This window comes from Sturnira hondurensis, unplaced genomic scaffold, assembly GCF_014824575.4.
Source record: "Sturnira hondurensis isolate 20B ecotype Veracruz unplaced genomic scaffold, ASM1482457v3 Scaffold0013931, whole genome shotgun sequence".
Classification (NCBI taxonomy): domain Eukaryota; kingdom Metazoa; phylum Chordata; class Mammalia; order Chiroptera; family Phyllostomidae; genus Sturnira; species Sturnira hondurensis.
This window is the reverse complement of record NW_028086562.1, coordinates 3,086,013-3,113,534: the sequence shown is the minus strand read 5'-3', so window position 1 is coordinate 3,113,534 and position 27,522 is coordinate 3,086,013. Positions and strand designations below refer to the sequence as shown.

Sequence of the window (27,522 nt, the reverse complement as noted above, 5' to 3'; positions counted from 1 at the left end):
TGCCCATTTATAGATACAATTCTTTTAAATTGGATTGATAGAATATTCTGAAGTACGAAATAGAAATAATTGTTAAATACCCACAACATAGTCATGAAAAATTCAATTGTTAATTACCATCCCAAATTCAGACACTTAGTTGTGACTGCGTTTTCAGCCTTTATTCTCAGTTCCTTAATAGTGAAACTGCAGCCACCAGCCACCACCTTGGGTCACGCTGCCACCCTGGGTCACTCCGCCACAAATGTGCAACTCTTTGGTAACCAGCAAGGCTAACCTGTTTTAAATGCACCCAATGTTGTCAACTCCTAAGAACTAAGTATTTTTGCAAATATTTTTAAGTGAAAATATATGGAAAACATGTATGCCTTTAAAGTTTTGACTCGAAAGATCAATCTCTTGGTTAACTTTTGTTATTTTCTGTTTTCAGGTGTTTTATCTGCACCTCAAAAATGGATTAGAAACTAACCAACACGTTTTTGCACCAAAATGGGTTATTTCGTAATTATCTTGGCATCTGAGGAATGGGTGGCGGCGCCTGGCCGCAGGATGGGGTGCAGAGGGCAGCTCGCTCTGGCCTGGGTGGGCGGGGCCCCGCGGCCCACAGGCCCTGCGGGCAGAGGCCCAGCGTGGCCGAGCAGTACCATAGTGTGAGAAAGGGGACAGTCCCAGCTCCACCGCGGTCCTCAGAGGGACAGGGGACAGGTGGACGTCAGACGTGAGTGCTGTAGGGGACCCGTTCTCGGGATCTACTGTTTTTTAAACTTTATTTCTTGTCACAGAGAGAAACGCGGGCTGTGCAGACAGACGCTGCCTGGGAGGGGTTCGAGCACACGCTGGCTCTCCCATCCCACCCCCCTGCCAGGCCCTCCCCGCGGGAGGCCAGGGAAACCGGTATGTGCAGGTCTCCCGCGCAGTTGGCATGAAACAGGTGCCCCTGCCGCATGCCTGCTCGCCCGACCGCCTGCCACCTGCTCCCGGCCCCTCCTGGCAACACATGGCTCCGGAGCTGCCTGGGCTGAGCGCGTCGGAGCCCTGCTTGTTTTCGGCTGTAACACGGAGGTCAGGTCCCAGCTCGGGAGGCCGCTACCCTGGTCATTCCCACAAGGTGCCAGGCGGGGACAGCGGAGCACGCACGGGCCGCCCCCTGCAGGTGGCTTCCAGGAGAGGTGTTCACGAGGCAGGTTTGCTCAGTCCCACGGAGACCATGGAGACAGGGATCTGCCACATCATCGCTTCGTGACGGTCCTGCCGGAGCTCCTGCTCAGGCCCCCCTTCGGGGTGGGGATCTTGCTTCCTGCCTTCGGCCCTGAGCTCCCGGCCTTGGCTGCAGCTGGGCCTCTGCCTGCGGAGGACACGGGCAGGGAGAGCAGAGGCGCGAGTCAGGAGGGAGGCTGACGCCCAGGTTGGAGCGCAAAACCGTGGGGACAGTGCGGGCGGCCAGGCGTCAGCAGACACTGGGGGGGTGGCAGGAGGGAAAAGGACACTCCCGTCACTAGTCTGCTGGAGCCAGCCTGCATGGCGGGGTCAGGAGAGGACAGCGGTGGTGGCTGTCCTGAGGTGGCTGCAGACACGCACGCGCACGCGCACGCGCACGCGCACGCACGCACGCACGCACGCACGCGCGCGATAGCTGAAGGGGACCCGGACCGTTTACCACCGCCCACTTTCTGCTTCGAACCCTCAGCTCTGGAAATGGGGAAGCTGCCTGACCAGAGCCCTATTGCCTGGCTGAGTGGCCTCAGGCAGCCCCTCCGTGAGCCTCCTGTCCCCTCGGGAGCAAGTGTGCACACCCGCCTGTCCCCATGCCCGTCCTCTGCTCACAGCCCTTGCCTTTCTCACACCCTGAGGTAGGGGGCGCCCTGGGCTTTCTGGTCAGCAAGTCGTCTTACAAGAACCACCGCTTTCGGGTAGAACACTCTAAGTCTGAAGTACGTCACTGCTGAGGGCCCAGGCCAGGGCAGAAAGCTGCGGGCAGGACGCCTTCTTCTGGCGGCAGAGGAGGGACCAGATGGGGCGAGTCCTCACCCTGTTGCGGAGGCGGGGCCTTGTGCAGCACATGCGTCCTGCGCAGGTTCATCGTGCAGCCCGCGGGGCCCATCAGGTGAGCTTTCCACGCCTGGAAAGAGAGGCAGCGGGGTGTTGGTGGGGCCTTCCCAGCCCACGCTGCATGCGGTTAAAGAGGCAGCCACACCGAGTGGGGGTCTAGGGGCCTCCACCCCCCCGACTCTGAGTGCTGTGGGCAGTGCACAGGACCCAGCCCTCCTGCCCTCCCCAATGCTGGCACCTTGGCTCCCGCCCCAAACGCAGCAGACGCTGCCCGCAGCTGTGCAGGCGGGTACCGTGGCTCAGGGAGCATGGGGGTGGGCACTGGGGTGGCCTCTAGGTTCTGAGGGTGGCCCCAGCTGACAGCCAGCAAGAAAACGGGGCCTCAGTCCTCGGATGATAAGGAGAAGTCTGCCAGCCCCCGGGAAGGAGCTTGGGGCCCACAGGTGAGAACCTGGCCCCAGGTGCCCTGCCGCCTCTAGGAGGTGGGCAGAGCAGGGCCAGCCATTCAGTGTGGTCCCTGAGGACGCCTCACTTCAGACGTGGGGACCAGACACATGCTCTACCCAGCTGTGGAACTTAATTTTTCAGAGCACTTAAAGTGGGACAGGAAACGACGCAGGTGACCCCAAACGTGTTTTGAGCTGGTGGCCCCACGCCAGCGGGGGACGCGCTCCTCCTCCCGCAGCGGAGAGGACAGCACCTGGAGGCGGGACGAGCAACCAGCCTTGGCGCTCGGCCTCCCTGGGCCGGGGGAGCACGCACTCTGACCCCAAGGCCACGGCCTGCGACCACTTCAGTGGCCGTCTGTGCATGAGGTGATGTGCCATCTGGGAGGGGCACCGGGGTGCGGGTGGGTGACCGGTGTTCAGGAGGCGATGGGACCTGATGGGAGCCCAAGGTGTCCTTTGCTGTGTCCTGTTATGTTTTGGATGTTTTCTGGGAGGACAAGCGGACAAGTAAAGGGCTGGTGGGTCCACCGGGGCAGCCCAGCCGACCTGCCCTGTGGGTCCCCGTGCTTCCTGTGGCCGACAGGAAGCTGCAGGGCAGGGCTGGTCCCCACAGCCTTGCTGGCACCTCGTCTTGGGGCGGGGGCGGGGACGGGGGTGCTGGGCAGGGGTGAGCCTGGGAGGCTGTGGCTCAGAGGCCTGGAGCAGGTCCCAGCACCCACTGCTGGGCACGCAGCAGCTGGACACACAGCAGGCAGCTCTGACGCCCTGTAGCAAGTGTCCCCCCCCCCCCGGCCCCCGCCCAGCCCCAGCACCAGAGGAGCAGGGCAGGGGAAGGGTAGGAAGGAGGTGGGGCTGGAAGGCCCCTCCCCCTACTCCAATCACATGGGGGCCGGAGGAGAATTTCCAAACTGGGTGGGGCCCACTCTCATTAATCACAAGGGACCAGAGAGCCACAGCATCTGGCCAAGGCGCCAGCTGCGGCCCGACACCTGAAGGCAGCCAGGCCTGGGAAACCGGGTCCTGCTGTGTCTGTCCCGGAGGCTGTCAAGGGGCCTGTGCAGGGACGTGCGAACGGGCCGCAAGGGGCGAGGCCGAGATGGCACCAGCAGGCCGGGTGCTCACCTCCTCTCCGGGAGCGAAGTTCTCGTGGCACAGAGGGCACCGGTTGGCCAGCTTCTCTGGTTTGGCAGCTGAAACGGTGTCGGTGAGGCGAGAGTTAGTTACTCCCGAGAAGCTTGGGCGAGGGCAGAGAAGCAGGAGGTGCCCAGGAAGGCCCTTGGCCCACCAGCCTCCTGCCTCGGGGCCTTCCCTGGGGCGGGCCTGGGGACTCACGGTGGCAGTCCTTTGTCCTGAGGTGTCTGGGCAGCTCTTCCTTCAACACAGCCTCACTGCAGCGGAAGCACTTGCCAAACCCGTCCTTGCGGTCGCACTCCGTCAGCAGGTGCTCCGTCAGGCTGGAGATCTCCACCACCTGGCTCCGACACACAGGGCACAGTCACCGTCGGGACACAGGTATGTGTCCGGCCCCAGTTGGCTGGCGCCATCTGCACACCTGTCCCCTGTGCCCAGGGCCGTCAGAGTCCCGGTCATTCGAGGTGGGGGTCAGCACGCACAGCTGTCCTGTCTAGAACCCACTCCACTGAGCTCCCGAGGTCCTGTTCTTACTTGGCCACAGACCCGCATCCTCCTCGGACCCTCAGTGTTAGGGATGCTGAGCCTACTGTACCAGAGAAGGGACTGGAACTGGGGTAGGAGGACATTTGTTACACCGAATGCAAACAGCGCTGGCCACGATAGAGATAAGGTGGGCAGCGTGCAGACGGAAAGCTCTGTCCACTAAAGACCCGCAGGGTGACGCTGCGGCCAGGCCCAGAGTGGGCGGCGGCCCCGCACAGGCTCCTGTCAGGTGTATAAACAATGAAGACCAATGAGGAAAAAAAAATCGGCAACTGACTTAAAAACTGGCAAGAGACTAGAAGGTGCCTCATGGAAGAGGCGGCGAGGCGGCCCAGAGGCCGCTGGGCGGGAGCCCGGTGCTCCGACAGCCCGGTGCTCCGACAGCCCGGCCTCACGTCCCACAGCCTGGCACGGCGCACACGGCACTGCTGCTCTGGCTGAACATGGTCCCGTGCTCCGTGTGAGGGTGGGTGTGCGGCCCTTGGAGCACACGTGTGCGTGCACGGCGGCCAAGCACGGCACGCCCAGCGGCCCACGCCTAGGTGTGCACTGCGGCTGCGTCCTGCATGGAGAGTCGAGAGCAGCGCAGTCTCCAACTGCCCACGGCCCGAGTGCCCCAAACAGGAGGATAGCGGGCGCGTGTGACGAAGGACCAGAGGACACAAGACAATTGTGTGGCCTGTGCCCCGTCGACACATAACTCGGGACTCGCAGTGTCGGCGGTCAAGGCAACTCCGGGCTCCGAGGCCCCCGGGACGGCCTGGGGTCACCACGCAGGTGTCTCCTCTGCAAGGGCTGTCGGCGCCGCGACACTTGTGACGGGCGAGCACTTGTAGCTACGGGACACTCCAACGAGGAGCAGCCCCCCACCCCAGAGGGGACAGACCCCGCCCCCGCGCCCTGACCTGCCGGCAGTGCCCGCAGCGCGTCAGCATGAGGCAGCGCTTCCAGTAGTGCAGGTCCAGCCCCTCCTCCGTGAAGGCCTCGCTCCGCTCCCCGCAGAAAATGCACAGGCTGCGGGCAGGGCAGTGGGCGTGATGGGAGCCCCCCATCGGCTTCCGCGCCCCTCCCCCCGCGTGCGCCTGCTGTCCGGGGAGACAGCGGGCGGCCCCTCGTCACCCCCACGGGGAAGGCCCGTCACTCACTAGTCGAGGTAGTGGCTCTCTGGAGCTTCGGGGGCACAGGGTGGGGCTGCTTCTCTCCTGTGAGCGCCTGCAGAGAGGGAAGGGGAAGCACCCTCAGGAGCTGCCTGTGAAACCCTTCCCAAGCGTTTCGGGAGGACTTTGTTTTTCAAGTTAGTAACGTTTGATGTGAAACATGTTAAAAAAATACATTAGTAGCCCTGGCTGGTGTGGCTCAGTGGATAGAGCACTGGCCTGCAAACCAAAGGGTCGCTGGTTCGATTCCCATTCAGGGCACATGCCTGGTCCTGTTGCAGGCCAGGTCCCCAGTAGGGAGCGCATGAGAGGCAACCACACACTGATGTTTCTCTCCCTCCCTTCCCCTCTGACTAAAAATGAGCCACGCAAGTGAGTAAAGGTGGAAGCGTTCACAATCTGCCCCCAACGTCTGAGACTCAGCAGGGGAGCCACACTCGCCGAGGGGACAGAGGTGGCTGTCTTACGTACCCAGAGTCTCTGCCTCAGCAGCCTCGCTCTCTTGCTCCTAGGACACAAAACCGAAAAGGGTCAGGACAGACGGCTGCAGAGTGTGAGTGCGGGTCTGCCCCTGGGGTCGGTCCCCTGCAACAGTGTGCACCTGAGGGGGGCGTCCCCCTGCAGTGTCAGCAGGCTCCCTCCTTCCTGGCTCTGGTCCCTCGCCCCACGACAGACAGGACAAGGTCACCACCCCTCTAAGCTGCTCACCCACCGCCAGTGCCCACCCGCACCTGGAGCTCCCAGCAGCATGCCACCCCTCAGCCACCCCTCAGCCTCCCCCGAGCCCCAGGGCGGCCGCCCCCTGCCGTCTCCCTGTCCCAGTGCGCGCCCCACGGTCCCAGACTGGGAGCTGCCTCTGCTAAGCTTGCACCGCCTCAGTGACTGGCCACCGGGCTGGGGCTGAGGGGCTGCTGGGACTTGCAGTTTCCATGGGACACTGGTCACCCTGCACCCAGCATTTATGTGATGAGTCACCAGCATGAATGCCGGCCACCACGACACATTTGTGGGCAGTGGGGTTTCACGTGCCGGTAAGTAACCATGCCAGAGAAAGCACGCACAAGAGTAGAACTTCGGACCTCGGGGAGAGCGTGAGGGGCTAACACCACACTTCCACACAGGGCTCTGCGAGCCCCTGGAGACAGCAGGCAGCATCCGGCCCCTCGTGCACTCCCCACGCCCTTGACACTGTGGCAGCAGCCCCGCAAGGGCCGGCTGGGCCCCACGGCCAGGCCCAGCCCGGTGCTGGCACAGAGCAGGCGCTCAGCAAACACTGGCCACGTGAAGAGGCAGCGGTGAAGGCGCTTGAGGGAAGTGTGGACGAGGTGCTGGTCACCGGCACCAGGGCCTCTGTGGGGACAGCGGGTCCCTGAGGCCTGGTGGCAGCCGGAGCAAGAAAGGGGGTTGGCCATTGGGCTTAAGCCCTGATGCGCTCACGACCCAGGACAAGCCACTCAGCTCCCTGCATTTGCCTCCTCACTTGGGGACTGTTAGGGACAGCAACCAACGCCTGCCGGGCCTGTGTCAGCTGGTCGCTGCGGACTCTGTGCCTGAGAGTCTCACTGTCCTGACATTCGCTGTCCCCACCAGGTCCACTGTCTCCCTCCTCTGTTCCCATCCCCGAAGGGGCGCTTTCTCCTTCCCTTTCAGTTACTCTGGCGCTCCGGCACCTCGCTGATCTGTGCCTGCGGCCTTCTGGGCACCCAGCGCGTACACAGCCATACGTTCGTCCCTGCTCTCTGCTACTCTTTTTAAAGAGGAAGTGACTGCGACACTTCACGGGCAACCCGGCCACCTAGCGGACTTCTGGGTGTGCAGTCGGGGGGCAGCTCCAGGCCCGGCAGACGCCCCGCTCCCCCGCCCTTTTCCTCTCTGTCTAAAAGAACCGCCCCCCCCTTCAGGGATGAATCACGAAAACCGGCGTCTGCAGTAACTGTCCCACTGTGCACGCATCTCCGCAGGCGCAGGGCTGAGGGCTTCCCTGGGTGGACTGACTGCCTGAGACCTCGCCTTTTTAACGCGTGGAAAACAGCTCTTCAGACTCAGTTCATTTCCCCATCTGCCCCCAAAGGGGCAGGGGGGCTGCAGCGAGGACGGGATCCCTCCACCTCGCCTTTCACCCTCGCACCCAGAGTCTGCTCTCAGCCTTCACAGCAGTGGGACAGGGGCAGCAGGCCAACGGGCGAAGGGGGACTCCTTCCATTTACCCAAAACAAGTTTAAAAACGGATAAAGAATAGAAACACCCATTTGCGTAATGGGTGAACACCCGGCACCCCGTGCTGTGTGTCTACATGATGAAGTGCGGAGTCATGGGATTCTAACCCAAAGCCCAGGGTGGCCCCATGTGAACACCTGCACCTGGGCCCCACGTGACCCTGCCCACCTGCACCTGGGCCCCACGTGACCCTGCCCACCTGGACTTCAGCCTGCATTTCTCTCAGTGCTGCCAACTGCCCTTGTAAAACTTTAATTTCTTCTTTCTTTTGCTTTTCTGCTTCTTCTGTGGCCGCTTTTTTCTGCGCCTGGCATGAGATTGTCGTTCCATTAGAACAGCTTTCTGGGACAGTCTGAGAGACTGGGGACACAGGACACACGTGTTTCTTGTGCACTGTGAGGGGCACTAAGACTCGTCACGTGACGAGGGCGCAACGCAACCTCACGGCTTCTTTAAGGAACGTTTCGGACACGGATGGGACAGGAAGGGCATCCTGCCACCCACTGGCAGGCACCAAGGCGCAGCCAGGCTCTGACCCCAGGGGCCCGACGCTCTCGGTGTGCTCTCTCCTGCCCACGCCACTCCTCGACCCTCAGCTTGTTCCTGGCAGACCGCTTCATCAGTGCAGGACTGCACCGCAAGGCCGCGAGAGGGGACGTACCCTGATCTCGGCGTCAGTGGGTCTGCCGTCGATTTTCGCGAAGCCCTCAAAAATGGTTTTGTAGAGAACGTTCCTGCGTGTGGCGCTGTCGTCTGCAGGGAGGTAGTCCAGGACGAGGGCCCGGTGCTGCCGGTACATGTCCAGGACCACCCGCACCGCCGTCTCTCGGACCTCGTACACCCGGTGCTCCAGGGCGCGCACTGCGAACTGGACACCGCGCAGGGAGGGTGCCTGCTGTTACTGCTTCTCAAAGTAACGGGTTATTTTGTCCCGCACGAAAGAACTGGAGGCACAAACGTGAAGACTGGAGAAGAAGCAACCACCACAGAACTGCAGCTACTGGACACGGCCCTTCCTCTGCGTGGATGACCCCCCCCCCCCCGCCCACACACGCGGGGGCAGCTGGGCTGGACGTGGAGGGTGCGTTCTGCTTTTGTCTGCTCACTGCACTCGTACGCTGTGGCGGTCAAGCCCTCCCACTCACGGTCAGTGTTCTGACCGATCCCCAACACAGGGGGAAACGGGCCCACCTCTGCGCACCCACCACCCGGGACAGCCAGTGCTACACCGCGCCTTCTGTCCCGTCTCCGTTCTTAGGGATAAAATGCGGGCCACCCCGTGAGCCCCCACATCTGTCTCCGGGCGACAGGTGGGCTCTCCTGGAGCTGGCTGGCATGGCCAGGCACGCCCCTGTGCCTTCCTTTACTATGCAGTGTGCGCACGCGCTCCTAGGTATGTGGGCTGTGCTGTGCGTATTAGCCAGAACTTCCTTTTGTCCTCAATACGACATTTTCAAGTTCCGTGCATTTTAACTGCTTTGTGGCATTCTGTCCCACAAATGTGCCCCAGTGTCTGTGTCCCACCTCAGGCTGCTGTCCCACGCTTGGGAAGGGGCCTGTGGGCACCTGACCTCTCTCCTCCTGGGCTTCCTCACTTCCACGGCCTCCGCCTGCCACGCACCCTGGGCATCGCTGCCAGGCGCGCGCCCACCCCCAGGAGCACTGGCTCATGGGTCCCCCGAGTCTGCCACCTCCTAGCTCTGGCTCGCTTCCTTGTACCCCATTCCCGACGACTCCTCAGTCCCTCCCCACCACCCGCTCCACCTTCTCTGCCTGTCCTCTCCCTCCAGTCGCAGCTGCTCCACGTGTCCTGCCTGAGAGGGCAGTCGGCCACCAGATGGCACGAGGTGGTGTCCACACAGCTGTGACCCCGGGACCCCTTCTCCTGCCTTCACTGGGCAAAGGGGAAGGAGCGGGCAGACTTGAGCGTCCCGCCAGCCGGCTCCACACTGGACTCAGACCGCGATCGCGGGTCCTCTGTGCTGCGCAGAGAGCTGCCCCACAGGGTGCCCTCTGGCTGTGCCACGTGCGGGCGCCGCACCGCTCCCCCTTGCCTCCCAGCCTCTGCCTCCGAGCTCAGCTTTCAGCTGACAGCCTTCGGTGAAGACGGGGACCGGCCCTGCGGCCTGCCCTGCGGCCCCGGTGTGCACTGAGGTTATCGCCCCGCCCCTGGCCTGCTTTGACTCGTCGCTTCTCCCTCCCCTCCATCTGGGCCACCCCCCCCCCCCCCCGGCATCTGGCTACCAGCACAGGGCCCTGTGCTCAGCTGAGCAGCCGCCTGCCCCTCCATGGGCACAGCCATTCCACACACCAAGCTCCTGGGACAGCTGCGCTGACCGCCAGTCCACGCGAGGGCCGCCTCCCACTGCCAGTCCTCTAGTCACGGTCCTCGATGGGCTCGGGTCAAGGGCCGCTTTTCCCAAGGTTGCTCAGTTAATGTTCACTGGACAATCATGACTTGACCCTCACCTGCCCCAGGTGCCTTACCTTCATGACGCTGTCCACGGTGAAGCCCGTGCCGTCGGTGCCCAGGTCCTTCAGCAGCCGGGCCAGCAGGTCCATCTGACTCAGGGCCAGGTGGGCCGAGGCGTTGGCCTTCAGTGGCTGCACCAGGTAAGACGGGATCATCTGGAGAGACTTCACCTCCTTAAACAGGGCCATCTCCTACAAAGACCAACACGCTCTACTCCTGTGTAGGGGAGAGTGCCACACACGCTCAATCTCACCCGTACCCCCACGGCGGCTGCAAAGGGGGACACCGGGCGATACAAGGTGGCGGTGACCTGTAAGCTCACGTTTCTATTTCACACACAGCAACTAGTAAAAACAAACAAAAATAGAGCTGCAAAAGCCATTAGAGAAAGCACAGTCGGTCCTGGCTGGTGTGGCTCAGGGGACTGAGCACAGGCCTGTGAACCGAGAGGTTGCTGGTTCAATTCCTGGTCAGGGCATGTGCCTGGGTTGTGGGCCCAGTCCCCAGTTGGGGGTGTGCAAGAGGTAACCGACTGCCATCAATGGTTTTCTCCCTCTCTTTCTCCCTCCCTTCCACCGTCTCTAAAAATAAATTAACAAAATGTCGAGGGAAAAGCCACAATTGAAGACTTAGGGATTCCCCGCTTGGGATTTCCCAACCTCAAGAAAACGGTTTTCTAAACACTGGAGAATCAGCTGTACCTGTCTGTTGAAGTTCATGTTGACGGCGGAACGTAGATTTTAGAGCCCAAGGCGAGAGGGACCCAGGAAGCACGAGCAGGGTGCCCCGGGGAGACCCGGAGCCCTGCTGAGTGAGTACGTGCAGCCCAGCGTCGGCAAGTTTGCACCCACCACGACTGACCCCAGAACAGGAAGGTCCTACCTGAATGAAGTTCGAAGCCACAGCCCGCAGACGAGCAGACGAGTCTCCAGTTCTCGCGAGCAGAACGGGGATCGTTCTCTCCACACAGTGCGTCGTCTCAAGCTTGCTCAGCCTGTGCTTAGGGATGTACTGGGTGATTATCATCTTCAGCAGCTCCAGAGCGGCCTGGAAGACCTGGGGCAAGCGATGGAGGCAGAAGAGCTGCTGGGACTCAGCAAGCCGCACGCCCCTTCCCGGGCTGGGCACACTCGCCCTTCCTGGCAGAGGCCGAGCAGCCCGTGCACGCAGGCTGGTGCCAGTGCGGGCGCTCACCCCGCGGCCCTGCCACAGCAAGGACACCTGGCAGCGCCTCCCAAAGCCTCAGTCTAGGGACAAGTAAAAAATAAAGTGGACATGCGTGAAGGAGTCACAGGGAGCAGGCCCGGTGCGCCTGGCTCTGAGAAGCATGAGGCAGTGGGGGTGGCTCGTGACCAGAGAGACCGGCTGAGCCACCCAGTGCCTGGCCGCCCCCCGGCTGATGGCATTTCTAGAATTCCCAGGGACAGAGGCAGGAGCGGCGGCGGACGAGGATTCCGGTGGCTAGGCGGCCTCCTGGCTCCTCCCATTCCTGGGGAGGGACAGGGCTTCGCACAGGGACCCTGGGGCACTGGGCGAGGGGACTCACTGGGGTCACCATGTCTTGGACAGCTCTCCTAACGAGGAAGATGGCCGCCCGCAGCGCACTCTTCAGCTCCTCCTTCGGGGTGTCCCCTGGTAAGCCTGTCAGCTGCTCCTGCAGGGCCCGCAGTGCGTCCTCGCGGTGCGACCACGTCTTGGAATAGGCCCCGGCCACCTGCCGACCAGAGTCCGGCTCCCTCACTGGGTGGGTCGGCAATAGCACCACGGCTGTGGGCAAGACCTCCAGTACCAGGACCTCTCCAGAGTAAGTGCATGCGCTCAGTCACTTTCGCAACCTGGAAACCCTAAGACTACACGGAACCACGCAGAGTGGGGACAGCTCCCTGGGGCAGAGGGGCTGCCCTGCTGGGGGCTGGGGCCACGCCCAGGCTGGCGGGATGACAGGCTCTCTGTCCGGTTCTGTTTTACCAGCACCCCCCAGCACGGGCTGGTGTGCACGGGGGCAGGAGGGGCCCGTCTCAGATGGACACTCTGGCGAAGGCTTATATTCGAGCTGCTGTTGCTCGGAGTTAGCAATGAGCTGGACGCTTTCTGGTTGGCTCATGAGGACAAAGCACAGTCACTGTCACACACGGGGCTCTCCCCCTGGGCCCTCCCCTCTGCCCAGCCATGAGAGAACGTGGACAGGTCACGGAGAGTGTGCTGTGGGTGCACCCTTATGCCCTCCGACCCCAGCCCCTGTGCCCCTGTGCAGGAGTCGGACGGCAAGGGGGCTGCTAGGGGCACGGCAGGCTTGTGGGCAACGTGGAACCAAGCTGGGCTCTGCGGAGGCCCCAGACCCAGGACGGACAGGCAGGTCCTGAGCGGGTGAAGCCTGGGGCGTCGGTGGGGACAGGAGCAGGAAGCTGGAACTGCTTCCAGAGCCCGTGATAGACCAGGATCCTTGAGGAGGATGGTGCTGGGGAGGTGGGAGGAGAGGGGCCCGAACCCCTGGCAGACGGAGCCCCTCACAGGGCCATGGGCGGCAGTTGGCTGGCCGAGCGGGGCCACCAGGACAGGACGCTGTGGACGCCACTCAGTCACGAGGCGGCGGGGGTCAGAGGCCAGCAACGGCGCGGGCCACGCACACGCACACGCACACGCACAGGCACACGCACAGGCACAGGCCCCGCTGCAGCAGTCCCTGCTTACCAAGGTCTCCCCCAGCACCTCGATGGCGGAGCTGGCCTCCCGCAGCGCCTTCTCCGTCAGGGGCTCCGGTGCGCCCAGCGCTCCAGCTCTGGGCACCTGGCTGGTGTCCACGTCACTCCTGTCCGGCTCCGCGGCAGCGGCCACGGGCAGCTTGTCCACCGTAGGGAGTGGCCGCTCGTCATAGGGCAGGGGCTCGCGCTGCAGGAGGACGGGGGCTGCCGAGCTCTGTGCGGACACCCGGCCGACCCAGGGCGCCCGCCGACCCCGGTGCTGCCCGGGGAGGACAGTTCAGGTGCGAGGGCAGGACGGACGGGGGGCCATCAGGCCCCATGGCTCTCTGACCCCCTCGCAGCCTCTCGCCGCAATGGCAGCTGCTGCCTCGGCTGCCATGCGCCCTCGTGTCCCGCCCAGCGCAGGACCGTGTCACTAAAGCAAGGACTGGCACAATTTTTCGGGCAAGACCTCTGCCGTTTCCTCGGTCACAGCCAGTACCGCCCCCTGTGGCGGTGGCCGTCTCCCTGTCCCCAGGACTCTGGCAGACGCTGCCTTTGCCCCCCCAAGCCCCTGGCCCGGGCTGGTGCCCCACGGGGAGCCATGTGTGGCAGGGACGTGCCCTCCCGGTCCACGTGTTCCAGGGAGACAGGCACACGGACAAGTGAACAGGAAGCCGACTTTCAGTAACTGAGTGACAACAGAACGGAAGAGTGTCCCCGGGTCCCTTGCTGAGGCGGGGCTCAGGGTGGTGCAGGCCAGGCCAGCACTCCCCCCTCACCACTCGGAGGTCAGAGAGCGTGTGCGGTGAGGCAAGCTCCCTGTCCCAAGATTCGCGCTCAGATGTTACACATGACACGCTAGACGCCAGAGAGGAAGGGTTCCATTAAACCGAGACCTTACACCCGACCGACAGTGAAACCATGACAGGGTGTGCCTGGTGGGGACAACAGGGACGCGCAGGTGGTGCACGGGGGGCCTCCTGCTTCCCCAGGCCTGTGGCTGTGCAGATCCCGGGCGCCCCCCCCCCCAGAGCCACTGGCCACATGGCCACACGTGTCAGCAGAGACACCAGGAAGAAGGGCCATGCAAGCCAATCACATGGTTCCCAGGCACACAGTCCCCTCTGGTCCTCGTCCCCGCTGCAGAGGCTGCACGTGACGGGGGTGACGGCATCAGGTGGACGTGGGGACTCCATTCCAAGGGGGTGGGCTCCCCCCTCGATGGTGCTGGGCACACAGCTCAGGCCCAGGTGACAGAGCAGTGGGGGGGCAGCAGCCAGGCTCTGCGCCCGGGTGGGGCCACGGACCCAGCCCCGGGGCCTAAGGCTCCTGGCACAGAGGCAGCTAGTGTCCTCCCGGCTGGGACGGCGGCAACAGTCGCAGCCCCCGTGGGGCCCGTGCAAGCCCTGTCCCCGCTCTCCCACCAGCGGGGCCCTCCGAAGACGTCTGCGTGCCTTCACACGCAGACTGGCAAAAGCCCATGAGACGCCCCACGCTGGGGACAGGGCAGCAGCAGGTGGAGGCCTGGCCTGTCCGACTGTGGACAGGACCTTCAGCGAGGTATGACTGCGTGCAGGTCACTCATATCACCGTGTTCTGGCTTCAGCGCTGACCTGCCCGGCCCGGAAGCGGAACAGGATGGGTCTGGCTATTTTGCATCCGCACACTCCCCTGTACTGGGACAGAGCCCGGCACGAGGCAGGGGCTCACACGCGTCTGCAGAACAAACCACATACAACCGAACTGTGCTACCTACGTGGGCCTTGAGGCGAGAGTGTGTGGCAGGCAGCGGTGGCGGGCCTGCAGTGCAGGGCTGGGGAGAGGCGTCCGGGGCGTGTGCTGAGGGCTTTTCCTGGAGGGGCGGTGCTGCGGTCCGGTTTTCTGCACCCCCCTCGTCTGGTGGAGGTGGCAGCAGCGTTGGCGGTTGGTGGCGAGGACTTCCAGAGCGGGCGAGGGGCTGCAGTGGCAAGTTGAAAGGCCTCCTCATCTGGGGACAAAGGGACATTTCCTTCCCAAGGCTACCACCCCCCAGATCCCCAGGAGCCCTCGTGCAGGGAGGCAGAGTGGCTGTCTGCACAGCCACCACGTGCACCGCACAGTGACACACATGCAAACCCCAGCGCAGCTGTGCACGTTCCTGCAGGACCACCCCGGTGAATGTGCAGGACACTGAGGTGCAGGGTGGAGAAGGAATGAGCCCAGTCACTCAGCTAGAGGGGGGTGGCAGTAAGGCCCCAGTCCGCTCTCCCCGTCCCCCAGGTCTGGGGCTTGGCCCTGGCCCGCTGCTCCGTACTCAGGTGCACACAGCTGCCCGTGGGGAGTCCTAGGTCAGGACAGTGCTGCCAGCCCAGTCCCCCGAGGTTGCTCTCCCACAGGTTCCCCGGGGGCATGTGGAGCGGGGCTGCCAGTGACTCGTCCTCACAAATGAGGAAACGCAGGGGAGCGAGGTCCCCTGGCCCTGCCTCAGCCCCTTTCTGCTCTACTGTGCATCCTGCCGGTGCCTGGTGAGGCCGCGGACACCCAGGGCAGGCACACAGGAGACGATGTCCCCGAGCACGGCAGGCCCATCAGGTCCGCAGAGCAGCGGCCAACTCTGAGGCTAGCACGGTGACCGCCTCCCTGGCGCGAGCGTGCCTACCGGCTCGGCGTCCACCAGGCTGTGCAGCTCCAGCTGCGCATACGCCCGGCTGCGGTACTGCTCCATCTGCCGCTTTCTGTGCTTGGCCAGGTCGTAGTCCTCCCTCTCCACGGCGCGGCGCTTCTCCACCTCGTACCGGCCCAGCCGCTCCCCGACCTGAAGCACAGAGCCCGTGGTCCCTCCCGCACAGACGGCGGTCACCGTCAGGCATAATCACGGTGGTGCTGGGCCCCTGCGTGTCTCGTGGCAACAGGAGCGCCAGGACAGCGGGAGGCGCGACCACACTCCCCGCGGAGCGTGTGCTGCCCGTGGCCACACCGAGAAACGCCTCGAGTTCGCACCTCTGGTGTCCCCCACCCGGCTCCTGGGCGGTGCCTGCAGAGGGCGGCACGGGTGTTATTTACAGGGTCGTGTGGGTCCGCGCTGGCCAGGACTCTTCCCCAGTCACTGGTGCGCACCGGGTGCTGCCCCGAGAGACCCGTTCACTGCCCAACGCCACGGCCAGCCGCAGGGGCGAGGGGGAGAAGACGTCCTTGCACGCGCACCTTCTGCAGGTCCGCAATGGCCTGCTTCAGCCTCTTGGCGAAGTCGTACCGCTCCTGCTGGACGGCTTCGCGCTTCCGCTCGTCCAGCCTGCGGATGATCTGCGCCACCTCCGGGTCCTGGTACATGTCGAACGCGAGGTCATCCAGTGGGGAGATGTAGTCAGACTTCCTACAGGAGAGGACCGAGCATGAGAGAGCAGGGCTCACTACGGGAGACCAAGGGGAGGGGCCCACGGGCACGGTGCTGACGGCACAGTGGGCACCAGTCCCGGCAGGCCCTGTCTGGGACTCGGCACGGCTTCCTGTTGCCCGGCTGCCCAGGGGCGCCGGGCCACGCAGCACATGCTCTGGCCCTGACTTGGTGGCACGTGCCAGGCTCTGCCCTGGGCCCAGGGGACAGGACAGTGCGTGGTGACTCGATGGCCCACAGTGTCCGTGGCGTCCTGGATGAGATACAAGACAAATTCGCACAGACTACTGAGTCCTGTGGAGGAAAAGGGACAGTGCAGCTTCTCTCTCAAGAGTGTGTCCCAACCCTTGCCTTAACAGACTTTTATTGGCTTTCAATTTGCACAGGAATACAGGTACAGTTCATTAATCATTGTCAGGCAGTAAGGATCAAACAATAGACAGCATACAAAGAACTTCGAGGGCTTATTCTGAGCCAGGGTCTGTTAGCTAAGGCGCTACAAAACTTTGGGAAACAAACTCATTTCCTGCTTGGACCCTTATCATTTAATTGAGAGTGTTCTAAACAAAGCAGGTTTCACAGGATTTTATGCATTCTTTCTTAGGCCTGATTGCTCTAGGGAACCTGCGCTTTCCAGCACAGGGCAGCACCCACCTCCAACACTGATTCAGGCTTAAGGCATTGTTTCAGGCTGAAGTCAGGCAGTGGAAACAAGGCAGCCAAGAGGTTAGGAGACTTCTCGCAGACAGAATGAGGACTCAGGCTGTGTCAAAGCTGAGGGGTGAGGGTCCGACACCCTCCTTTTGCTATAGCCCCCCCCCCGAGTCCTTTCCTGGGGCCTCCCCGTGATCCTGCCTGTCTTAGGTCGTTCCCCTCTTGGGGATCTTACCCGTCACTGGCTAACCGACCCAGCCCTGGGGGCCAGGCAGGGTGCAGTAAAAGGAGCAGAGGCAGCGGCCCTGCCAGGGAGACAAGTTTTGTCTCCTCAGTGGCTTATGGTCCGAAGGTCGCTCACTCAGCCTTAGCCCTGGGGGGTTACAGCTCCTGAAACCAGGCAGGGCGTCTCCCAATAGCATGGGAGTTGGGTGTGGACCGGAGAAAACCAATGCCAGAGTGCACACAGACCAGGCCTCACCCCTGAGCCATGAACCTGGTGGGCAGGGGGACAGGCGTCTGGCTGAAACACATTGATGTTTCTCTCCCTCTATTTCTCCCTCTTTCTAAAATGAAATAAAGTCTTAAAAACAACAACAACAACTGGTATGATGTGTATTTCTCACTTCCTTAAAGAACAAAGTTTTAAAGTCTAGCAACTGTTAAGTTGGGGGAGTTAACACCTTCCATTTTTACCCGTGGATTTGCCAGTACAATACCAAGGATGGCCGGTGGGTCTTTTTTCCAAATGCACTTCAGAAACTGTCTGAAGTGGGTCCCACGCTAGTGGGATCGTGCCCTCGAGCGGCCCTAGAGGGTCGCTGTGTTGGGGGGCAAGCCCTTACCCTGTACAAGTCCCTTCCAGAGCAGGGTCCTCTGCGCTGTGCCCCAGGTAGTGGTCAATCAGCTTCTCTCTAGAGGCCTGTGGGGAGACAAGCTCTGCTTGGTGCCTCAGGAAACAGAAGTGGCCTGGAACCCCGATGAGGGGCCGTGTGGTGCAGAGACGTGGCCTAGTGTCAGTGACCCTTGTCTCGTGGAGGGACAGCTATGACCCTCGAGTAAAAGGAAGTTTACACCCTGGCTGGTATGGCTCAGAGGACGGCATGATGGCCTGACAACCAATGGGTCGCCAGTTCGATTCCCAGTGAGGACACATGCCTGGGTTGTGGGCCAGGTCCCCAGTAGGGGGCGCACAAGAGGCAACCACACATGGATGTTTCTCTCCCTTTCCTTCTCTCTAAAAATAAATAAAAGCTTTAAAAGAAAAAAAGTTTACTCAGTCAATTTTACAAAGATTTTAAGACACTTTTTGTGACAACAAGCACTTCCCTCCTGGTAGAAATAAATCGCCCTCTTTAGAAACAGCGCTTCCCAAACTCACGAGGTTGCTTTCGTCGCCGAACTCTGCAGGGTCCCCAATGATGTTTATCGCCACCAGAGCGACCTTCGAGAGAGGGGCCGACGGAAATGAAGTGTGAGACGCTTGGGACAGCTCGGACCCTTCGTGACAGCCAGCCTGCGCTCACACGGGATGACACATGGGGACACACAGCGAAACCTGCTCCCGGGTAGAGTCACTGACGATGGCTGTTACCAGTCACACAAGCCACTACTCTAACATTGAACCAGGTGGCCACTTCAGTGTTCAAAGAACGCTAAAACAGTAACCAAAACCCTTGTGTGTGTGTTTTTTTAATCCTCACCCGAGGACATGCTTATTGATTTTAGAGAAGGGGGGGGAGGAGAAAGAGAGAAACGTCAACATGAGAGTGAATCGATGGGTTGCCTCTCCTATGTGACCCGACCAGGGACCAAACCTGTGACCTTCGGGTTTATGAAATGACACTCCCACCACGCCGCACCGGCCAGGGCGGACCCTGTTCTAACAGCCTCTCATGGAGCCATCGGTTCTGGGTACGCACGGGTCACACCAATATGGTCTCGGTCCATGAGACAAGGACACGAAAACCAGGTCTTGCACAGCTCCGTCCAAGTCAGACTGTCACTGGAGGGGGAGAAGCCCCTGGCCCGTGGGGACCCCGCGGCAGACCAAGCTGGGCCCTTCGCTCCCCGGCTGGGCCGGCCGGGCCCCTGCCCTGCCCCTGGGCCAGCAGCGCCCACCCTGCGAGCTGAATGCTCCCCCGCAAGAGAGGTTTTGAACACGCCCTCCTGAAGAGACACCGGACACAGCCCACGCCGAGCCGGGCAGCGGCCCGAGGGAGGCGGAGGCCCACCTGGTTGTAGACGTTGTATTTGTTGGCGTGGTTCTGGTGGAAGATCAGTTTCAGAAACTGCCCGGCGGCGTCCACGTACACCGACTTCAGCTCCCGGGCTCTGCACCCCGTCTTCTCGTTGTCACAGAGGGAGACGTACCTGAGGGGACCATGGTCAGGTGTGCGCACAGGAAAGTGTGCTGGTCAGGGAAGGTGGCCCGTCCCCAGGCAACAAACAGGCGGGGTTTCCATGAGCACAGGGGGGTCTGGGCTAAGAACGCTGGGGAGAGAACCCCGATGCTCCTCCTCATTGGTCTCCTTAGGGTGAGTTCTGCACGTGTGAGGGGGGCTGGAAAGCACCACGGTGGCAGCGCCACCGGCTAACACGGGCGCAGGGTGTGTGGCCGAACGGGAGCGCTCTCAGGAGGCCCCGGGCTCTCGGCGCCAGGAGCCCCTACACGTCCCCGAGCGCCCTCAGCCCCGCCTACCCGAGCCTGCGGAACCGCTCGGCCTGGTACGGGGCGAAGTACTCGGGCAGGCTCTCGCTGACATAGAACTCGACCTTGCTGGGGATCATGTACTGGTGAGCCAGCAGCTGCAGCTTCCTAATGCGGCACCGCTCCACCATCTGGACGACGATTTCTTGTGGGAACTGGCAGAACCTGAGAGCAGATACAGGCTGGTTTTCCGCGCGATTCCGGGCTCTTCCTGGGAGGGCACTGGCCCAGCCCCCTCGAAGCCCCAATCCTTGGTGACAGGACACAAGGGGACAAGGACACCTCCTGCCCTTTCCAACTCTGCGCAGTGGGATGGGAAGCCTGTAGTTAGGACCTGACCTGCCTGCGGCCCAGGGAGCAGCACTCTGGGTGCCGGGACGTGGTCGCAGTGAGTCCTGAAGTCGCACTGCAGGGCTTTCTCACCACAAGAGAAACACGTTCCTCTCCGGCGGCCGCACCGGCAGGGGCAGCAGAGCCCAGGGACCTCCCACAGGGGCCCCCTACACACTTTAGGGAATGCCCCACTCGCAGGGCCCGGTCACAAGTCAGCAGCAGCTGCCCGTGTCTAATGTGCCCCCTGCGTCCACGCCGTGTCCAGAGGAGACGCCTGCACCGTCCACGCTGGGGCTTCCAGCTGTCCGGGAGGTGACACAGCGCACTGAACCCTAACCTGGAAGCGGCAGAGCCATCGTGCCGGCACAGGCCTTGCAGGGCGTGGTCACAGCCAGGCCAGGGGCGCCGTGCGGAGCTGGCGGGCTGCAGGGCATCTGGAGCACCCGAGGACGGATGTTGGGGGAAGGCCCTGCCACCAACTGAGTCCCTGCCCTTGGCGCTGCTGCCCACTGGCCACACAGCCCTGTCCCTCACGCTGCCCCTCCCCACCACCAGTCACTCTCCACCAACTGCACGGGGCTTCTGGCTGACCCTCCCACCCGCTGGTGCTCTGCTCCCGACTCGACCAGCTGAACCGCACCGGAGCCAGCGGCCTCTCCCTCATCTAGTCCACTCCCGTCAGGACATGGACATGCTCCAGAAAGCCCCAGTTTGAGAGAGTCCTCCCATGTCCCCACTGGTTTCCCAGCTGCCTGCCTCACCAATGACCTCAGGACTGGTGCGAAGTCAGCAGGGCATCTTCTTGTGCCCCCTCTCCCACCCCCTGCAGAAAGCCTTCTGTCCTGGCCCCCTGGCCTCTGACAGGGCTGCTCCTCCTCCCCAGCCCCCCCCACTCCCGGACTGTGCCCAGGCCCCTCCTCTCCACAGTCTCGGGCAGCCTGTCACCCCCCTGTGGCATCAACCACCCCCTGCACGTCAGGGAGCCCCAGCTGTTGCCGAGGCCCACCCTAGAATCTAGGAGCAACTTGCCATTTCCATATAGAAACCTGGAAGGCGCCAGGCAACCATGGCCCCAGCTATCCCCACCCACACAGCGGCCCAGCCCACGCTGACGCTTCCTCGGGATGGGCAGGCCTCCTCCCGCCCCCAGACTCCTCCTGGGCTCGCTGCTGGGCGATACAGCCTCGTACCAGGCCTGGGGAGCCTTGCTCTGTGGACACCAGGGAGGAGGGGGAGTCAGTGCACAGCTGTGAACCTGGGGCAACCCTCACAGCCGTGGGTAGCGCCGACCCGTCAGACACGGAGTCTCCAGCGCCTGCACGCCCGAGGCGAAGGGCACACACACGTCGGGCCCGGGAGGAGCCAAACAGTAACTGGCAGTGAGCTGGAGCAGTCACGCAGTCCCGTGTGGCCATGCAGCGTGACCGGGGTCCCTGGGTCCGGGTCCCTGCCGAGGTCCTCGCAGAGCCTGGTGCCTTCCGGGGACACGTCGCTGTCTATCGGGACGCGGTTTCCGTCTGTCTTCCACCCACAAACCGAACGTCTCTTCCACTCTGACGAGGCCCTTGTCACGCGCCGTGGCCGGAACTCCTGCAGCCCGAGGCGCCGCAGCAGATGGGCACGGGTTTCTCTTTCCCGCTCCACCGGCTCACGGGCAGCGGACACCTTCCTGTCGTAGGTCTCAGCAGCCCCGGCACAGGATTTTCTTCCCTTATTCGCTGGAGAACTCTCTCCTGTCACTTACAGGAGGCACCTCACGGCTGCGCTCGGGCACGTCCGAGCTGCCAGTGTCACCGCCCTGCGCTCTGGGGCCGTAACTAAGGAACACCAGGGGCGGACACGGGGGCCGAGACACCGAGGCAGCTGCTGAGTGACCAATGGGCAGGGAATGTGCACAGCATGGGGACAATGGACAGAGGGACGATTCATGCCCAGGCAAGACAGAGGTCTGATCACGTGACTCAGAACAGCATAGAGTTTACAACTACGACCTGTTTGTTTCTGGGCTTTTCCGTTTAAATGTTTTTGTTTTGCGGTTGGACCATGGGTACCTGCAGCCACCACCAGGGGGAACCGCTGTGTGCATAACCCTGAGGGACGCAAAGGGGCGAGCAGGTGAGTGGGGGCGAGATGGGGACCAGTGCCTATGGCCGGCTGGGCGGACTCATTCTAAGCGCGCTGGGCCTGGCACTTCCCGACGCTGAGTTTTCCAACGGCACAGTCATCACAGAGGTGCAGCCAGTGGACAGTGGGGACTGAGCCTCCCGTGACACCAACACTCTGCACCTGCCGTGGGCTGTGCACTGCTGTGGACATGCACTGTGCACAGCTGCAGGAGACAGTCAGGGGACAGTCAGGGGACAGTCAGGGGACAGCTGTGGTGAGCTCACTCTAGACACAAGGACTGTCAGTGATCTATGAGGAAAAAACCCTTTGTTGCTAAAAAACCAAAACCTTCAAAACTGTTTAAAGAAAACAGAGACTGACAAAAACGTGAAGCTGTGTCACTTCTAAAATCCTTAAAACACGGTCTGGTGCAGCTGCTCAGGTGCGGACCGCGGAGTTCACAGAAGAATCAAGAGCACCCTTTGACCCGACTGTAAAATGAAACAGACCTCTCTCCCCAGGTGAGCTGACAGCCCCAGCCTTCTCTCGGGATATAAACTTGGCACTAAAGGGATGCGTGCCCCGGGGCCCCCGTTGCTGGTGGAGACAGTCTGCTCTCTCCAGATGCCAGATGCTTCCAGCTCCCAGGTAGGAGGGCATTGGAGGGGTTCCCCTGTGCCAGGCAGGACCCGTGCTGCCCTCCCTCCCTGTAGGGCCGCTCCTGCGGGGGCCCAAGCACCCCCTACCTGGGGCAACAGAGCCCCGCGTCCCCTCCTGCAGGAATGGTAGTCTGCGGGGCACAGGCTGTGAGGTGGTGGCCTCAGGGACCACTCTCTGCCCCGGTCACGAGACCCCACCAGAGCCAGTGTGGGACTCCGTGGCATGCCCTTGCCTGTGCCGTGGCGTGGAAGCTCACCACTGAAACGAGGGCTGGGCAGGCCCTGAAAGGACCCACCACCATGCCCATGCATGAAAGAACGTGTTGGTTACGTCTGCACACGCAACCCAAGCAGTCCCTGTTCACACGGCTGCGTCCCTTTCACCCACACCCGACCGCGACGAGCGCGGAGGGCGACTGTGGAGGGAGGTGTGGGGGGTGGGCCGTGGCAGGCATGTGCACGGCCCCTCGCCCAGGGAAAGGCAGGACTGGGGGGCCTGGAAGGTGGGGAACGCACAGGGGGGCACTGCCGCCCGGTGGGTGCCTCCCGCCCCCCAGCCGGCTGGCCTGGGGCAGGTGAGTGGCCGTGGGCATGACCGGCTCAGCCCTGCAGTGCTTGCTGGCCTGCAGATAAAGCCCTTGCCCCCCAGTATCAGTCTCGTGAGCAATGAAGGGGCTGTGTGCCCCCATCTTCTTGGCTCTCCGCTGTGTTTCAGTTCTTCCCGAACTTGGGCAGGGACAGGAGTCCCTTTCACTGGGTTCCCTCAGAAAGCGCCCAAAGGAAGGTCCGTTGCTGTTTTAAATGGGGTCTATACTCACCTCCTCAGCAGCCAAAGTGAGTGAAAAAAGCCACAGGTGTGGGATGGGGCATTCAGACTGTGACACACAGTCACGAGGGCCAGGGACAGCGAGGGCGCCTGGGCCCTGGGGGAGGACAGCTGGCCTTAGGGGACTGTGAGAGGCCAGCAGCGCATGGGGCCGATCAGGCGCCGGGCTACGTGGCGGCACCGCCTCCTCCGCCCCAGGGTGGCCCCACTCTCGGAAAAGTCCTAACGAGCAGCAGCTGCCCAAGCAGCGAGCACCCCCACGGCGCCGCGGACACTCCAGACGGGCCCGAGAGACCCCTCAGTTGGGGCCTGGGGTCACGTAAACGCAGTCAGACCCCCGCCAGTGCGGGTCTCCGCACAGAGCCCAGACGACCGTGTGAGCCACGAGGGACGCGGGGGACCGAGGTTCAACCCCTGGGAGGGAGGGGTCCACCGTCCTCCGGCTCGGCTGGGTCTGCACGTTTCTTAGGTGCACACGGGTTAAGTCCCGAGGGGACAAGGTCCAACAAACTCTCCTCAAACACATGAGAAGCAGGAAACAAATGCGTCACACAACCCAACAGGCTCGCAGTTGTGACACCTGAGGGGTGACAATGAGGACGCGAGGGCAGCCCCTGCTCCCCCAGCCCCGCCCCCCGCCCGGCCCCGCCCGGCCCACCTCGGTGACCTCCACCCGCTGACGGTCGGGGCGTGGATCATCAGTTCCCGGGCACTGAAGCCGTCCTCATGCCCCGACGAGCTGACCACGACGAACCCGATCTTGTGGGGCATTCTGGGCGCCGGCCGTTCGCGAGAGCAGGAAGCACCCCTTGAAGAGAAAGGGACTTAGTGACGGAACAAGTCACCATGCCTAAATGGCCAGTTCAGGCCTTGCTGACACACAGGGCAAATGGAAAGCCCTGGTGTTTGTTGCGTGCTTCTGACAGGAGCCTCCAATTCTGCTTAGGGCACCTTCTAAAGTCGTTACAGCTTTTCCCAAACACACGTCTAAAAAGTTTAGTCAGTGTTGTGGTTGAACTGTGTCCACCCCAAAACACACATTGGAGCCCTCCCGGGAGTGGGATCTTATTTAGAAACAGGATGTTCGCAGATGCAACGGAAGCTACAATGAGGTCCTCCTGGCGCAGGGTGGCCCTGCTCCTGAATGACTGGTGTCCTTATCAGAAAGGAGACGAGGGCGCGCGCGCACACATGCACACGCATGTGCACAGAGGCCACGTGACAACAGTAAGGCCACTGGATCTCCGGCGCCTGCTGGACGGCACCAGAGGCCGAAGAGGCAGCAGGGATCCTCCCTAGAGCCTTGCGGGGGTGTCTCACCTTTTGGCATTTCTGAGCCACACTGGAAGAAAGAATTGTCCTGGACTGCACGTTACACTGTGACACGTAATCACAAAGACAGCTCATCGTGTTTTAAGTGAATTCACAATTTTGTGTTGGGTTGCGTTCATAGCCATCCCGTCCTGGGCTGCACGAGGCCCGCGGGCGACAGGTGGGGCAGCTTGGCAGAGACCGCAGCCACGCCCATACCTTGATTTTGGACTTCTAGCCTTCAGAATAAAGTGCTGTAAGTCTTTCAGTTTTGGTACTTTGTCATGGCGAAGACAAAATTTTCGGATAATGTACAAAAACAAAGCTTTCGTTTTTTGGCCCCGGGAGGGCCATGTGGGTGGCTCGACCACTGCCAGCCCCACTGCCATTTCTCGGGAGACGCACTCGGTGAGCACAGAGTGGGAACTCGCTGCCGAAGTCCCAGCTGGGACATCTTCCGTGCAGAGCTCACGGCGAAATGTCTCACTGCAGTACAGGGGAACTAAGCTAACCCAGGAAATAATGAACAGCAGCCACGAAAAAATGGATGTGTGAGATTTTACCCACTGGATGCTGTGTAGCCTCACCCTGCGATTCCAGGAAGGGAACTGGTCCTTGAGCCCTCAGCCCCACCCAGGTGCTCAGCTGTCTGCTGGCTGCCCTTCTCCTTCAACCTGGGCCCCTCCCCTCCCCATCCCCCTCCCCTTTCTGCAGTGCCCCCTCCCCACCGCAGAGTGCCTGCCAAGAGAGAAATGTGTCTCTCGGGTCCATCCCGCTGTCTTCCTAGATGCCAATGGCCAGGCCCCTACCAGGAGCACTGCCCATGAACCCTCCCTGAGCCCAGCCAGGGCCACCGCCACCCGTGCCCTAAGTTGAGAACCCGTGACGGCCCTTTGTCCAGGGTTGCAGGGTCAGCTGGGTCCTGACCCCACCTGCTGCTCCAGCCCTCACTCTCTGTCTCGAACTCTAAAGCCCAGCCAGACGTGCTGCAGATGGAAGCTCCTTCCCTGACTGGGCATGCCCAGGCCCTCTGTCACCTCTGCAAGCCAGGTCTGCTACTCCTTCTCCCACCCTGAAGGCGGGCGGCAGCTGTGGAGTCCTCTCAGCTGAGTGAGACTGTAGACCCCGACCCTGCCCAGACCGGAGGTCCTCCTCCCATTGCCCAGTGTGTGCAGACTCCCTTCGTCACCCAGCACTGGTGACTGCATGACCCAGGAGCACTCAGTGTGCCCCCGGCTGTCCTTAGTGCTGACTCATACACACACCTTCATGACAGCTGACCCTGGTTTAGTTGTCACCCCCTCTTTATAGACAAGGAAGTTGAGGCACCGTGAGGCCCAGGCCCAGGGTCACCCAGCCAGTGAGCCACGTGGGCAGGGTTGCTCCTAGCTGGTCAGGCGGCCAGGCCCCAGTAGCCTCTGCTGTGGCGCTAGGACTTAACCGGGACCTTTGACACCCACGCAGACGTGTGTCCACAGTGCTGCGTGGCTCCAACAGAGGCAAAAGGAGTTGCTGGCATTCAGGAGCCAGTGGGAGATGCCGGGGCCCCTCTGAGCAGGATTCCGCTTTGGCCGCTCCACCAAAGCCCTTTCACCTAGTCCCCTAGGGTCCCCTTGTGTACACCTTCCCGTGTTCCTCGGGATACCGGGACCACTGGAGGATGCTGCTGGAAGGCTCCGTAAAGCCACCATTACATTGGGGAAGAAACAAAGCTCTGCGCAGTGCTCAAAGCTCGGCACGTGGGACCCCGACCGCCCTAGTGCAGGACGGAGGTCCTCCCCAGCCAGTGCCAGCCTGCACGTGTCTGGAGTCCCACCCCACCCGCCCTCGGGGAGAAAGCTGCCTCCGAGGGGTTCCTTCCCTGAAGTCGGCTTCTCCAAGCGTATAGGGTGAGGGTAGGGGGACGGGGCTGGCATCTACAAATTAAGGTGAAACATTTTAGCAACTCCTGAACATTTTGCTACAAGACCAGAAGAGACAACTTGTTTCCACTTTTCAAGAAAACATAAATGTTCAAAATTAAGCCATTTTTGGTCAAGTGATCTAAAGAGCCGAGAGTGCCTCTGAGAACATCTGAGACTGAGGACACGCAAAATAATTAAGTAAGTAACAGGAGGCGAATATAACCTGTGCGGGGCAGAGCCACACTCTCGACGCATTTTGGCTGGCCAGCCACGCCTTTCTGGGTCACCATCAGCCTTGCATCCCGCACGGCGAGGTCAGGACCCAGGGAATCCGGCGCAGGCGCCCGCAGGGCCGCTGTGGGCCGTGACGCAGCGCGCGACAGCGCCACCCCGGGCCCCGTGTCCCCGGCCAGCGGCTCGACACGCTCGGGCAGAGAGCGCCCGCACCTGCTCACCCCGCCGCACGCCGGCCCCGCTGTCCAAGTCCGCGCCCAGCCCCGCGAGCCCGGGTTAGAAGCCCGCTCGGCCTCGTGCCCCCTGCCCCGCGCCCGCGCTCCCAGCCAGTCCAGGTACCTGTCAGGAAAGAAGGCCGCGGGACCTCGGCTCCCGCACGACACCCAGGGCCTTCCGTCCACCCCCGGCAGCGCCGCGACTTCGGCAGAGCTCAGGTAGCGCCGACTTCGCAACCCAGGGAGCGCCAGCCCCCGCGGGCCGCAGCATCGGTGGCGGGGGAGGGGCAGTCCCAGCCGCCTCCGCCCAATGCTGTGGCCGCGGCTGCCGCTCTCATGACAACCAGACCGGGCCCAGCCCGGCTTCCGAGTCTGCGCGACCCCGCCCCGCCCCGCCGAACCGCGGCTGCGCAGGAGACGGGACCCCCCCCCGGCCCCGTCTCCGCTTTCCCGGGAATTCTGGGTAACGGAGTTTCCAGGGAATTGCGCAC

The 27,522-nt window shown here is 62.3% G+C and overlaps 1 protein-coding gene across 1 annotated transcript; it reads right to left on the bottom strand.

Annotated features, from left to right (window-relative positions):
- Window positions 1-765: 765 nt before the first annotated feature.
- On the bottom strand, window positions 766-27,401 carry CEP104 (centrosomal protein 104). Its single transcript, XM_037062107.1, has 22 exons — window positions 27,156-27,401; window positions 24,026-24,175; window positions 19,435-19,608; window positions 18,968-19,106; window positions 18,115-18,177; window positions 17,579-17,655; window positions 15,890-16,058; window positions 15,345-15,500; window positions 14,463-14,693; window positions 12,714-12,911; window positions 11,569-11,736; window positions 10,905-11,078; window positions 10,037-10,213; window positions 8,211-8,417; window positions 7,749-7,856; window positions 5,804-5,840; window positions 5,321-5,387; window positions 5,081-5,189; window positions 3,831-3,969; window positions 3,621-3,688; window positions 2,029-2,119; window positions 766-1,345 (listed from the first exon to the last, which is right to left on the bottom strand). The coding sequence occupies exons 2-22, from the start codon at window positions 24,136-24,138 to the stop codon at window positions 1,230-1,232; spliced, it is 2,781 nt and encodes a 926-aa protein (XP_036918002.1). The 5' UTR covers window positions 24,139-24,175; window positions 27,156-27,401; the 3' UTR covers window positions 766-1,229.
- Between the last annotated feature and the right edge of the window lie 121 nt (window positions 27,402-27,522).

What these genes read in the sequence shown, in the direction of transcription:
- CEP104 (XM_037062107.1), bottom strand. Translation starts at nt 24,138, where the DNA reads ATGCCCCACAAGATCGGGTTCGTCGTGGTCAGCTCGTCGGGGCATGAG. An exon ending in AATACAACGTCTACAACCAG is followed by an intron (nt 18,178 to 18,967) that starts GTGGGCCTCCGC and finishes CCTCTCTCGAAG; the next exon opens with GTCGCTCTGGTGGCGATAAA. An exon ending in CAGGACAAAGGACTGCCACC is followed by an intron (nt 3,689 to 3,830) that starts GTGAGTCCCCAG and finishes ACACCGTTTCAG; the next exon opens with CTGCCAAACCAGAGAAGCTG.